General features: G+C 36.2%; 2 protein-coding genes across 2 annotated transcripts; one reads left to right on the top strand and one right to left on the bottom strand.

The window, feature by feature from the left end:
• Window positions 1-4,828: 4,828 nt before the first annotated feature.
• LOC114521296 (hydroxylysine kinase-like) lies at window positions 4,829-6,496 on the top strand. Its single transcript, XM_028541681.1, has 2 exons — window positions 4,829-5,465; window positions 5,813-6,496. The coding sequence occupies exons 1-2, from the start codon at window positions 4,962-4,964 to the stop codon at window positions 6,425-6,427; spliced, it is 1,119 nt and encodes a 372-aa protein (XP_028397482.1). The 5' UTR covers window positions 4,829-4,961; the 3' UTR covers window positions 6,428-6,496.
• Window positions 6,497-6,554: 58 nt separating this feature from the next.
• Window positions 6,555-15,145, bottom strand: LOC114521295 (amiloride-sensitive sodium channel subunit gamma-like). The gene is made up of 13 exons (XM_028541680.1): window positions 14,975-15,145; window positions 12,776-13,117; window positions 11,778-11,895; window positions 11,392-11,560; window positions 11,056-11,183; window positions 10,496-10,659; window positions 10,028-10,138; window positions 9,550-9,667; window positions 9,168-9,232; window positions 8,698-8,755; window positions 8,319-8,383; window positions 7,641-7,716; window positions 6,555-6,874 (listed from the first exon to the last, which is right to left on the bottom strand). Exons 2-10 carry the CDS (start codon window positions 13,085-13,087, stop codon window positions 8,708-8,710), a joined length of 1,233 nt encoding a protein of 410 aa, XP_028397481.1. The 5' UTR covers window positions 13,088-13,117; window positions 14,975-15,145; the 3' UTR covers window positions 6,555-6,874; window positions 7,641-7,716; window positions 8,319-8,383; window positions 8,698-8,707.
• Between the last annotated feature and the right edge of the window lie 35 nt (window positions 15,146-15,180).

Below are 15,180 nucleotides of genomic sequence, written 5' to 3' on the forward strand. Positions count from 1 at the left end.
CAGGTAGCCCAAGACAGACACAGGTAGCCCAAGACAAAATACTTTCGCGTCGAAAAAAAAATCTAAGAGAATTTCAAAAAAGTGAAAAAAATTAAATTTTTTCACTCTCGAGAAAATCACCCTGTCAAATTTTCGTGAAAAAAAATTTAGTTAAGTAAACATGAGTTTTCTAAAAGCGGGAAATTTTTAGATTTTTTTTCCGTCTGACTTTCTTCATCCAGTTCAGGCTTTTTAGAAGACACGTGTTTTTAAAACTTTTTTTAATTGTGCTTTTCTTTCAATTTTCAAGTACTTTTGAACGCGAGAATTTGTTTTCATTTTTTTTATTTCAAATTTTTTTCAATTTACAGTCTTTCGCAAAGGCCGAGAAGTCTTTTACATTTTTAAGGATTCCAAAATCACACCGAATTTTTTCAGGCCATTTTTTTTGCATTGCCAGGAGATGAAACGTTTGTCCTCGGAGTGAGAAACGAATGTCTTAACCACTAGACCACCGCATCATTTGTCGAAATCTATTGTTCTTTATTTGACCAAATTCTTTTCGATGAATTTTAAATTAAATAGTAATTTCGGTGGGAAAAATCGAACCTTTCCAATGCAGGACTCGAACCTACGCTTACAACCTGGTAGGCCGTAGCCTTAACCACTCGGCCATCGGATTACATATCAAACTCTCGCTATACAAATAGTCTATATCGCGTTACAAGCGATGATACCCCCAGCAGTGCGCAATACAAACTTGTCCAAAATAAGCGCTTTTTCTGTTCGTGTGCCTTAGAAACTGAAGCTATCTTTCACTTACACGCGGATTATCAAATTTAGACCTATGCCACACATTATTTATTGTTTTTGGTAAAGATTCGTCGTATCCCGGAGTCGGACTTTGGGGGTTGAATGTTGCGGGCTATATAAGAAAATTGGTCAAAAATCGCCGTTTAGAGCGGAAGTTGCGGGAAAACTCCTCGTACTGCTTCCACTATACAATATTTCTTTTCCTTACATTCGGAATTGAAATCTACATGTTTTGGCGCGTATTTTGATATGAATTTCGTACATATTCAACGTGAATTAGCTTCGGACCGATGGCCATGAACTGTAGGTATTTTGCGACATTGGTCGGCATTTACATATGTTGTTCACACATTGATTAATGCAGTCTCTGCTGTTGGTGATGTGAACACAATCGGAATGGAGGCCCGCCGTTTACTTACGAGATAAGCAGGCAAGGGAATTTTATATTTTCACCTTGTATGCTTTAATATAGTACTGTATAATACCACAGTTGTGTATATTTTGACAAATTTTAAGCCTGACAAATGCTGTCTAAATATACACTGTAAATAGCGTTGGCAATAGCCTACGCTGCTACAGTGATTTTCTTATTGATATATTGTGTATATATATATAATATGCTGGAATAAGGGACATTAATATCGTTCACATCGGCTATACCTGCGCGTGTAAGAGCGAATTTCAATCAAAAGGTTTTATTGTTGTTTATATTATCGACTCTATCGTCTATGTTGAAGCGGCGGCCAAAACACGAGGCTTTTCATGCTGAAGAAACGGGAAATATATTATCTTTGCCATAGCCTATAGGGTCGCCATTCATCAAAACGCGAATCGTATCCTTTAAAATGCGTACGAACACGTTTAGTTTTTTGATCAACCTCTTTAATCTCAACCTCGTAGAGGTTATTGTCTTTCGCCTCCCGTTTAAATGATTTTTTCCACATCGAACCGCAAATTCGTGGACAAAACGTTGAGGTTTGCATAATGTGCGCTTTGGTCTAGACACCATATTGTTTTACAAGGCGCGCATTTTGTAACAGAAAAAAACTGGACACTAGTTTGAGCAAATGTTCATCTCAATAGGGAAAGAGTTTGATATGTATGTTGAAAGCAGCCTTAATATATACGTCATTGCGGTAGCCTAGTGGTTAAGGCTACGGCCCACCAGGCTGTAAAGGTAGGTTCGAATCCTGCATGGGAAAGGTTCGATTTTTCCACCGAAATTACTATTTAATTTAAAATTCATCGAAAAGAATTAGGTCAAATAAAGAACAATAGCTTTCGACAAATGATGCGGTGGTCTAGTGGTTAAGACATTCGTTTCTCACTCCGAGAACAAACGTTTCAACTCCTGGCAATGCAAAAAAATTGTCTGAAAAATTTCGGTATGATTTGGAAACCTTAAAACAGTTAAAAGTCTTCTCGGCCTTTGCGAAAGACTGTAAATTTAAAAAAATTTGAAAAAAAAAAAATGATAACAAATTCTCGCGTTCAAAAGTACCTAAAAATTGAAAGGAAAGCACAATCAAAAAAAGTTTCAAAAACGTGTGTCTTCTAAAAAGACTGAAAATTTAAAAAGTCAGAAAAAAAATTAGAAAATTTCCCGCTTTTAAAAAATTCATGTTTACTTACCAAAATTTTTTTTCACGAAAATTTGACAGGGTGATTTTCTCGAGACTGAAAAAATTTAATTTTTTTCACTTTTTTGAAATTCTCTTAGATTTTTTTTTCGACGCGAAAGTATTTTGTCTTGGGCTACCTGTGTCTGGCTTGACACAGGTAGCCCAAGACAGACACAGTAGCCCAAGACAAAATACTTTCGCGTCGAAAAAAAAATCTAAGAGAATTTCAAAAAAGTGAAAAAAATTAAATTTTTTCACTCTCGAGAAAATCACCCTGTCAAATTTTCGTGAAAAAAAATTTAGTTAAGTAAACATGAGTTTTCTAAAAGCGGGAAATTTTTAGATTTTTTTTCCGTCTGACTTTCTTCATCCAGTTCAGGCTTTTTAGAAGACACGTGTTTTTAAAACTTTTTTTAATTGTGCTTTTCTTTCAATTTTCAAGTACTTTTGAACGCGAGAATTTGTTTTCATTTTTTTTATTTCAAATTTTTTTCAATTTACAGTCTTTCGCAAAGGCCGAGAAGTCCTTTAACTGTTTTAAGGCTTCCAAATCACACCGAATTTTTTCAGGCCATTTTTTTTGCATTGCCAGGAGTTGAAACGTTTGTCCTCGGAGTGAGAAACGAATGTCTTAACCATTAGACCACCGCATCATTTGTCGAAATCTATTGTTCTTTATTTGACCTAATTCTTTTCGATGAATTTTAAATTAAATAGTAATTTCGGTGGGAAAAATCGAACCTTTCCAATGCAGGACTCGAACCTACGCTTACAACCTGGTAGGCCGTAGCCTTAACCACTCGGCCATCGGATTATATGTTGAAAGCAGCCTTAATATATACGTCATTGCGGTAGCCTAGTGGTTAAGGCTACGGCCCACCAGGCTGTAAGGGTAGGTTCGAATCCTGCATGGGAAAGGTTCGATTTTTCCACCGAAATTACTATTTAATTTAAAATTCATCGAAAAGAATTAGGTCAAATAAAGAACAATAGCTTTCGACAAATGATGCGGTGGTCTAGTGGTTAAGACATTCGTTTCTCACTCCGAGAACAAACGTTTCAACTCCTGGCAATGCAAAAAAATTGTCTGAAAAATTTCGGTATGATTTGGAAACCTTAAAACAGTTAAAAGTCTTCTCGGCCTTTGCGAAAGACTGTAAATTTAAAAAAATTTGAAAAAAAAAAAATGATAACAAATTCTCGCGTTCAAAAGTACCTAAAAATTGAAAGGAAAGCACAATCAAAAAAAGTTTCAAAAACGTGTGTCTTCTAAAAAGACTGAAAATTTAAAAAGTCAGAAAAAAAATTAGAAAATTTCCCGCTTTTAAAAAACTCATGTTTACTTACCAAAATTTTTTTTCACGAAAATTTGACAGGGTGATTTTCTCGAAACTGAAAAAATTTAATTTTTTTCACTTTTTTGAAATTCTCTTAGATTTTTTTTTCGACGCGAAAGTATTTTGTCTTGGGCTACCTGTGTCAAGCCAGATACAGGTAGCCCAAGACAGACACAGGTAGCCCAAGACAAAACACTTTCGCGTCGAAAAAAAAATCTAAGAGAATTTCAAAAAAGTGAAAAAAATTAAATTTTTTCACTCTCGAGAAAATCACCCTGTCAAATTTTCGTGAAAAAAAATTAAGGTAAGTAAACATGAGTTTTTTAAACGCGGGAATTTTTTTAATTTTTTTTCTGACTTTTTAAATTTTCAGTCTTTTTAGAAAGACACACGTTTTTAAAACTTTTTTTAATTGTGCTTTTCTTTCAATTTTCAAGTACTTTTGGACGCGAGAATTTGTTTTCAGCTTTTTTATTTCAATTTTTTTTCAATTTACAGTCTTTCGCAAAGGCCGAGAAGTCTTTTAACGGTTTTAAAGCTTCCAAATCACACCGAAATTTTTCAGGCTAATTTTTTGCATTGCCTGGTGTTGAAACGTTTGTCCTCGGAGTGAGAAACGGATGTCTTAACCACTAGACCACCGCATCATTTGTCGAAAGCTATTGTTCTTTATTTGACCTAATTCTTTTCGATGAATTTTAAATTAAATAGTAATTTCGGTGGAAAAAATCGCACCGTTCCCATGTAGGATTCGAACCTACCCTTACAGCCTGGTGGGCCGTAGCCTTAACCACTGGGCTACCGCAATTACGTAGTGTGGTAGTTTTTCAGTTTTTATAGAAGTTTTACATGTATGTATGTGATATATTATTGATAATTGGTGATAAAGTTGGCAACCTTAGGATAAATTAATATATGCTAATCACTGAGTGGCGTGTACGCGCGCGGAACACGAGTGTTGGGCTACCAATGTTGGACCGTTACTACGGCAACGGTCTAATACTGGGGATTCCAGACCGGCAAAGAACCAATCAGTGCATGCCATTTAGTCACAAGAACGTGTGCCATATAGTGCCATATAATAACATAAATCATTAACCGGCGAGCACTCAAATGATATTTACAAATGTGATCAGCAAATGTTCTTCTGCCCGCTTTCGCAGTCTATTTTTGCCATAGTTTCCCCTGTGATATTGCAGTATCGCTCGCTATGGAACGTCCACTTGTAACACGAGTAAAAGCTATCCAATTGGCAAATGAAATATTTGGTCTTGAAGTTGACTCAAACTCGGAACAAAGTGCTAAAGAACTAGACAGCTATGATGATCGAAATTTTTACCTAAGTGGTGTGAAAGATGGCAAGGCAGGTGAATTTTTACTGAAAGTTTACAACAAATGTTATGACGAAAGGGATCTCGTAGATGCTGTGCACAAGATTATATTTTGCCTGTTAGACGCTGGGATCGCTTGCCCTGTGCCACAAAAGACCTTGAGTGGCGATTATTTAGAAGTACACAATTTATCATCAACACCAATTGCAGATGGAGCAAAAAAGCCAAAACTTGATGATAATTTATATCCTTGTATTGTGTGTTTGTTCACCTTCATACCTGGCAAGACGATGAATGAATATAAAAAGCATGGTCACTCATTCAAATACCAGCTCTTCCTTCAACTTGGTCAAGTTGTGGCCAAAGTTTCTAATGCATTAAAGGTATTATACAAAACCTGTGATAGTCAATTTGAGAGTCTCACTTGGCAGCAATCATGGTGGTGCCTCATGGGCATCACTACCTTTGGAATTGTATTGTAAATAGATTACAGGGTGTATTGAATAATTGAAAGAAAGGAGACCACTAAGCGCACAAATTCTATATAGTGGATAAAATAGCCTTTACATTGTTGGTGATTATTTAATCCACATTATTATCAACTCTATCATACTGTAGCTAAACTAGGTATACGTGAATCATTTGTGTTTATAGACCTTATATTATATATCTGCAAATTGTTACAATTGAAAAGGAAACCACCTTAATTCATTGTATTTGTTTGTTTTAGGATTTGAATTGTCCTGTCTTGACGAAATTAAAATTCCGTTGGGATCTGTATTACTTTGACACAATGTTAAGTGGTCTTGATTTTATTACATCAAAACAAAAAGAGTTAGTAAAAGATGTGCAGAATTCATTCAAAAGGTTTGTGAAGCCTCAATTGGATGTTCTCCCAAAGCAATGCATCCATGGTGATATCAATGGTGGAAATATAATTATCAGAGAAAACCCTGATTCTAAGAATTTAGAAGTTTCTGGTTTCATTGATTTTGGAGATGTCAATTACAGTTGCAGAGTTTTTGAAATTGCTATAGCCGCTGCATACATGATGAGTGTAGTTACTGTAGGCATTGCATCTGCAGATGACATAATCAAAGCTGGTGCATGCACAGTCTCTGGCTTTCATAAGAACTGTCCCCTATCTCAGGAGGAAAGTGATGTAATATTTTATTGTATTCAAGCGAGGTTGTGTCAGAGTGGTTGTTTTTCTGCCGAAACAAGCGCAATGTATCCTGATAATGCTGAGTATTTGCTAATAGAAGCAAGAGAAGTTTGGGCTATCTTGGAAACCCTAGCAAGCATTAATAAAAAAACATTTGATAAAATGTGGAGAGAACTTTAAAACTATAAATAAATATCAATATAAAAAATATAAAACCATCGAACGTCTTAGCTTGTAAAGTGAATGTACTGATCAGGTCAATAAAGGACAATATACATTTTTATTAAATATATGCATGTGTAACTATTACTATGAATTCTGTATTCGTGATTATGGACGCCATTATTATAAATTGTTGATTTGTGTCGAAGAGAAGTTAAACTTTGTAGAACTTTACTCTTTACTTTTAACACTAGACAAAATAGTCTATAAGTATATTAAAGTAAAGTTTAAATACGATGCACGTATACTAATCGTAATCTTCAGTGAAAGTTGTCAACGATTCCGTCTTTGAAAAAAGTTTCGAAAAAGTAGAACCACAAGCTCAAGCAGTTCACACATGGATATAACGCTGAGGCCAGCCCAAAGACCAACTTGACCACCAATATCAGCCAGCAAATTTGCTGTCTAAAATATACGAAAAGCAGCGGTGATGCACTATTAATGCTACACACCAGTGGCGCGTGCGAGAGACGATTTGGGGGCCGGCATATATTCATGTTGTGCAAGATTGATTTATTTTCAAATCTATTGTCTTTACAGGTCTGTTAACATCCCCCCCAATTATCGTGTCTCGTACGCCACTGCTACACCCCCTCCCTCCAATTATCGTGTCTCGCACGCCACTGCTACACCCCCTCCCTCCAATTATCGTGTCTCGTACGCCACTGCTGCGCTACACCCCCTCCCCCCAATTATCGTGTCTCGCACGCCACTGCTACACCCCCTCCCTCCAATTATCGTGTCTCGCACGCCACTGCTACACCCCCTCCCTCCAATTATCGTGTCTCGTACGCCACTGCTACACCCCCTCCCCCCAATTATCGTGTCTCGTACGCCACTGCTACACCCCCTCCCTCCAATTATCGTGTCTCGTTTGCCACTGCTACACCCCCTCCCTCAATTATCGTATCTCACACGCCACTGCTACACCCCCTCTCCAATTATCGTTATATAGTTTCCATTTTCACCAAACAGTTCATGCATACGAGATGATGGCAACAGGCGACATTCTATATCTTGTCATTGCATGTCTAATCTTTGTTAACGTTGCACAGTTAGAAGTACTATTTTACTATTGTGCTAAACTTGATACACACTGTATATAAAACTAATGATAAAACTAATTTTATCCGATGATTTTATCATCGTTCATTTGCACGCAAATACCGACCTGGTAGCTGAGACTTTCCTCAATCTTCGTTTCTCTAAATCGTTTGAAAAATATATTTGCAGCCAAAAAATTGCCTCTATAAAAATGCCATAATAAAACAAATCGTCAAAAGAAAAAACTTGCTGTTATGAGGCGTGTGAAGCCATGAAATAAAGGGGGAGAAATGGCACCCAATCAGTCGTCAACCCAGGAACTTTGTGGTCAAAGTGGCAAATTATTGATAAAGAGTGATGTCGGTCCCAAAAATAACAATGCATCATGGGGCTGTTTTTGGGATGAACCTTTTGTTTACGTCTCAAAAACAGTTAACAGTCCCTTTAATTAATGCGTTGTTAGCCTCACTATCACCAGTCCTCTACTACTACAACTTCAGAATGGCCAATTGAAAGGTAATACAGACAATAATCAAATGTCTCCGGCAATGAAACGACTCGCGGATGCACGAATAGCCGATTAGCTGTTGGCTAGTAGATAACCAGATAAACAAGTTTAGTTAATACTAAGCGCGCAAAGCAGGTTGGTCGAGTTAATTGCAGTAAAGAATGCGAGGCCGTTAGCAATGACTCCCTGATACTCCTACGGAGCTTTCGTCAAAAATAAGGCATGAAGCAGTGTTTTCACATTTTCTCACTTGGCGGCCAACTAGGCAAACTGAAAAGCACACCAGGCTATGGCTACCTTATTTCATTGATATTCCTGCCATAGTCTGAATAATTGAAACCAAGCGATTCCAAAACAGTTTCCTAAAGTAGTATAAAATTCTTCTATAAATATGGGGCTATGTGCAAGAACTTACGCACAAACTGAACATACATAGTTAATATGATGGATGTAAATTCACTAAGATCGTTGGAAAACAATTTATGCAGGAAATGTGGGCACTGATAAAAAGAACAAATTCTTTAAATTTGACTATATCCTATTTCCTGATGCGTCTCATGCAAGTCATACAATATGCTTAATGTATATATGCTACGAATCTCACTAGTTTTCCAATGAAGATTTATCTGGCTAATAGCTATCAGAGACAAAAATTTGTATGACACGTTTTTCTTACCACCGATTTTTCATACGGCCATTTCGTAAACGTCAAACTGCTTTCGTAAATTGTTTCCCTATATATGGAGTGAGTGAAATGGATCATATTAGCATGCATAGTTATAGGTAATTGTCAAATGCAACTACATTAGTCTTACTGACATCAGTCCCTACATTACTGACATTAGTCTTTATAATTATGTAGTTTCCACTTCTCCTAGCTAGGATAAACCGTTCCATACAAAATGATGACATTTCACTCAGTATTCTTTGCGATATCTAAAATATTCTTCCTAATCGGTTTCTTTCATCTCGTCGCAGAATTGCGATTCCTAAATTTTGTACATATTAACAACTCCTATAATTTGCAATTTGCTCTACTTTCGATACTACAAATCTATTAAACAAGACATTGAATCTGCATTCTTGTTAAAACTTTACGTTTTATGTGAAATTCTAATTTATCTACACAAAAAATGTCCAACTTACGAACATGAATCTCGAATCATTTTCACAAGTACTATCTGCATCTTTCCACTTATCAATGCAGGCATCTGAAATAGCAAATACGCTTCGTTGATTACTTTTCCTATATTTCCTATATTTCCTATATTATTTGTTAAGTGCATTAAATAATATCTTTTCACACGGTTTTCTATAATGAGAAAATGCACATAATGTTTGTTCTGTTGAACATGGTAGGCAGTGGGAACTAGGAAGAAATGATCCAATTTAAAGACAGATCATCTCACACTGTTTGAGTGTCACTTGTTACAATAGTAATGCTAAAAAACATAACCAACGAAAGTAGGAAGAGAGCTAGAATACGCAACTACGATCATAAATCTTGCCTAACGTATGGAATCCTTACCACTTGTCTCATCATTTTCATTACAAATTTTTCCCTTTGCAGCAGCGCCAGAGAAGGAATATTCAGCACAACCACACTTTTGGATTTGGCTTTGCGCATAACAATATTGAAGACACGCCTGTGAAAAAATAAAGACAAGGGGAATTTGAATAAAGAGAACGTGAAGTTTAAACCTATATACCAATAAAATATTACAGTAGAATTATTTCACTGCATGCAGGCAGCCGTCAATATTTAGCGATAATTCTATATGTGATATATCCAGTTCTATTTTTTACTGATAGCCAGGGACCGGTTGTATATAAAGCTCTTTAACTACATTTTGCATGGTTAAATCCTAGCTAACTTAGAAATACATGACTCTGATTGGCCAATTTCGTCTTTTAACTACAGTTAAAAGTTAACTAGTTTTTTTTTATACAACTGGCCCCAGATGCTCACATGTGACATTTTCCTTGCTTTGACATATATATTATACCTGGACACTATAGCCTGCACCATACTTTATCCTGTAAGGGTTCTTTTCCCCTAATGCCCGACTTGCTTGACAACTACCGTTTTCAAATCTGTCAATCCGTTCAATTTTTGTCTATATAGTGAAACAAAAATAAAAGATCAAAAAACTGTTTTGCTTCCAGCTTTCGTATATTTCTGTGGCGTAGCCAGCATTGACAACGGGAGGGGGGGGGTGTCAGGCGTTATTCTAAGCTGGAGTTGCTACCACTTTTTCGAATTGTAAGAAAAATTCTTGAGAAGGAAATTAGTAACATTTGTGTATCTACAGCTACTCATATAATAATTTCGTGCATATCCAGAAATTTTCTTACCATTTCAAAAAGTGGTAGCAACTCCAGCTTAGAATAACCTCTGGGGGGTGTAATCATATTCATTTTAACCGAGAGAGGGTCAATATTCCTGAAATACAGTTATATCCTCATATAGTTACCCTTTTCATTGCAATCTCGTTATTAAATCCTGGTGCGAGGCTTAGACTGTTATAGATAGGAAATGGCATCTCATCACGTTCAGTAATAGATACTTTAATACCAGCATCTTTTGTCAACTGAGGGATATACTCATCCAACTGAAGATTGAAAACCAATTTTAACCCTGAAAATTAAAAAGATTACACTAGTGAAATCAGCTGACTTAGTCCTGATATGCTAATATTTTAGTGTCGATTGACTGTGAAAACAATCAGTTTCTGAATCGTCAGGACGGCTACGGCATTGAAAAATTATACACTAACACTTTTACTGAATGTGTAATATCTCGACTTTGTGGTTACCTGGAAAATATATGCTGCGAAAGTCTGTCTGATCGAAGTTCTCATTTTTCAAATATAACAATTTTACTGCCATATGGCTATCATAATTCAGGTAAAATTGAAGTGCAAATTTCATTATGAGTACGGTAGCTAAAAAACTGCATGCAGTATTAATACTGGTACTGAGGAGTAACATTCCAGGTTTAACTAGATCAGTACTTTTAGTTTTGGCTGCTTACCGTACGAACTCCCTGGTTTATTGGCTTTAAATGACGGTATGTTGGGGTCTCTTCCAAGAAAAAGACTGTTTAATGTGAAACAATTGCCATAATAAGGATCCCAAAATCGCACCCAGTACTTCTCATTTCTATTATAGAATTGAAACAAAAATTAATTGTTTGGTGGATTGTTTATTCGATGCGATTCTTTGATTGCCAGTATTTGTGCTCTGATCTATATTTCATGTTTATCAAATCATTATAAGATCGCATAGACAAAGTCTTGATTTTTTCTTATCCGCTGTGTCTTTTTTAATAGCTATTGTGGAAACGACTTTCTAAATTATTTTTCCTCACCTGCAACGTTTTCCATTAAAGCGACAACTAACAATAAACTGACCCAGTTGATGACCACTTTTTACCAACGTCTCTTCGTCAATTGCAGATAAAATATGATCTATCTCGTTTTCAAATTCTTCTTCCTCATCATTATCTTCCTCGCATTTGCTGTTTTTACCTCGTAAATCTACATTGGTTTGACAAAAAGATGAAGCCTACGAGTATTCTGATAGTGTTTGGTTATTTGAAAAATTGATAGGAGAGCTGTAAAACTTTATTATTCGTAATATCTTTTGAAGCCAGTAAGAGGCTAGATGGCTCGATGTTAAAGAGGGCCTGGAAAAGGATTATATTCAAGAAATTCAACTTCTCAAGCTCCTGCTGAATCAGTAGAAAATGTTTACCTTCGCGGAAGCAGGTGTTGTTATCCCGTTCCTCAATTTTTTCTTTAAGCTTCGCACTGACTTCACTCTTTCTTATTGGATTTACATTACAAAAAGTGACAGCAGGAAATTCCATACCCTATGAATCATTAAAGGTCAGTCAAGTCCGAAATTGGCTGTTCTCAAAAACTTGGGGCTACATTGCAAAAGATCAATTCAATAACAGTTTTAGGTTTTAGTGTTCATTCAAAAATTTAGGAGAGAAGTGAAAACATGGGCAGCCCAATACGATTGTAACTTTATTAAACACCCATTAATCAATTTCAGTGCAAAATCGCCATCTTAGGCCCTGTATACAATACGTATTGTCACGACATCAAAATTAGCCATGTCAAAGTGAGTCTTATTTCTAAAACTTAAAAGTATGATAGCATTATTCCTTTAACATTATCTGCCATGCAAATGAAAAAGTTCTGGGGACAGAGATACGGTAAAACAACTTAAACTGCTGTCGTGATCGGCCGCCCTAAGCAGAGAAAACCCATTTAATTATTAATTGTATTTTATTTGTATTAAGAAAAAAAGCAACTCGTCGTCATAACAATGACGTCAGCGACTCAGTATGATTATATGATTATGGCGCAAATATAAGCACGTTTTCCATAGTGATTTCTTGACGTCATTTTCCTAATATGGATTTCAACGGTGGTTGGGCCAGGCTGGGCTGTTGGCCTATCCACATAGAGGTTTTTTCGATAGAAATTACTATTCACTGCAAAAATGTGTGATAACATTGTAGTGTGGGATATCTCTGCGACAGATAACGAAACCTTGGCCTTGATAATTCCTTATATTACGCTCAACCATATTCTAAAAATGCCCAACATTATCTATATAGGTTTATCGCCTGAGGGACGATATGCGTCTTAAAGAGTGCTCACGGACACTGCCATAAAAAGCAGTAACGTTTTTACTTAACTTGCTACAGTACTTTTTGCCATATGCTACAATTTTCTTACCCTGAAATATTCAATTTTCGACACAACACTCACGGGACGTGAATAAAACTGTTGCACTAGATCATAAATATCTTTAGAAAACAATGCCGCAGCACCAAGAACAACTGCAATCCAAAATAAACGACCCAATATCGTACCAGCAGATGCCAAACGTTGAAGACCATTAATTGTCGTGTAATGAAAAAATCTATTGATTATCTTTCTGGGTCCTTTTGTTTCTGAATTTTTTTCATTTGAGTCATCTGCAAGGTTGTTTTGAGATGATGCGTGAACCTTTCTTTGGACTACAGGATCCATCGAGTATGATTCCATTATGACCAGATGGAGCTAAGATCATAACATCTTAAACACAAATAATTTGAATATTGTTAATAATATTGTGATGATAATGATAAGTATACCTGCAATATAAGTTTTATTTTGGCAAAACGTCCAATTTTTAAAATATTTTAATAGTGTTTACAAAGTGACAGTTTTGTTCTGTAGATTAAGTGGCGCCAAAACTTAGTGCGCTAAAAATTTGTTAAATGAGAATTACGAGATGCAAGATGTTAAAACAGGCTCGTTGACGCTTGACCCTTTTGAGCTGCATTGATCGCCGACATGCAGTCTGCGATATTTGTAATTTTAGCAACATTCTGACCGACCAATAGACGATGTCAAAGAATTACGACACATGAAAACCATATTTTGAAGCCTAAAGTTTCTGCATGCATGGGCATGGAATTATAATCAAATGTCTTTCAAAACTGTTAACTGAGCCGGCAAGACAGCTAGCCTCTGGCGAGATCACTTAACCGTCAAACTTATGGTTCGCTACCGAACATACCAAGCTCAGTTGATAGACAATGCCATTGCAATTGTCCAATCGACTGATTACGAACAAGTTGACAAATATTTCACAGTTTGAGGGTGAGGACAGAGACACCGGGGCTACAGGGAAACAGGTTCAGTTGCCCCTCTTGCATGTTCTCTAGCAGCAGGAACGGAGGGGGGAGGGAGATGCCCTTTCCATTTAAAGAATTGCACTGCAGTTTGTTAATAAATTTGCCTTACACACATCGCTAGAAACTGTGCAATCAGGTAGCGGAAACTGAACTCCCACTCTTTGCCAAACTTTTGTCTCTAATAATCTATGCAAATATATTAGTACTCTTTGTTGTTATTACACAGTCGCCGTGTAAATGTTTTGCGGTAACTACGCTGCAGTAAACACGCTTACAATAAACCATCGCTTACAGTGAATATTTTTTTGACAACGGTTTCAATAATTTCCTTAAGATGCCCTTATTATAGAAAATGGGTTTAACGGTTCAGTAAAAGGTCATCCAAAAAGATTGTATGTACACACTGAATATAAGATTGAAGTGATGGCCGAAATTTACCAATGCATTGATAGTCATTGGGTTATATATGATTCTAGTTATTGGGTATATGCCGGTTGTATGAACGCCGGATAGCGCTATATCCACCGGATAGTGAGTTTTTCAACCGTTGTATAAATGCTTGAAAAGCAATAAAATTTCAGCTTTGCCTTTGGAACCAACAATTGCTAAAGAGGATCCTCAATTTAGGAATACTAAGATATAATCAAAGTTATATCCCAAAAGGGCGATTTTAAAGCGATTGAAAACCACTATTCATCTTTCGAACAACCGGCCCCTGGTGATATAGTCATTGACGGAATCCGGCCATTTCGACGATCCTTTAAAATACACGCCGGTGTATATACAGCTATCAGAAACTATGTGAGCCCAGTTGTGAGCCAAGGTAATATCATATCATATGAGCAAGACTACATGCAGAAAACCTTTTTCTGTTATTATACTATAGTCTACAGAAGTTACCCCATTTCTTATATAAATGACATTGCCCAATGTTATTGAATTATTATTATACTATTAACTGCAGGTATCGAAATACGTATTTAGCTGTTGACAAGACGCTTAATACGAAACACTGCATGCCTCATACTTGCATCAACAAAGTTTACCAGGATAATTACAAGATTTACAAGTTCGCTTGATTTAGATGTGAACTGATTTAAATATCCAAAAAAAGATTTGGGAATGGTTAATGTTTTACAATAGTTGTCAATACATGCCTGTTGATGCACAGCTTAAAAATTCATAAGCGATTCAGTTATCATGCAGGTTCTATCTAATGACAATATTATTAAAACCTGCTATAGTTTCTTACCTTATTTATACTCTATATCTTCGCTCATAATCTACGGCAGGAGAATCATGTGGCTTATACATCGATTATTGATCAAACATTATCTTTAAAACGTTTTAAAATATCAAATTACTCATGGCGAATACGACATATCGGTCATGATGTATGCATGGATATCCTGGTGGAGGGCCTGCGCGTTATTCTCAGCTTTTATTGCATGTCAAGTA

This window comes from Dendronephthya gigantea, unplaced genomic scaffold (genome assembly GCF_004324835.1).
Source record: "Dendronephthya gigantea isolate DGI-Jeju-01 unplaced genomic scaffold, DenGig_1.0 000020F, whole genome shotgun sequence".
In the NCBI taxonomy this organism is placed as follows: Eukaryota; Metazoa; Cnidaria; class Anthozoa; order Malacalcyonacea; family Nephtheidae; genus Dendronephthya; species Dendronephthya gigantea.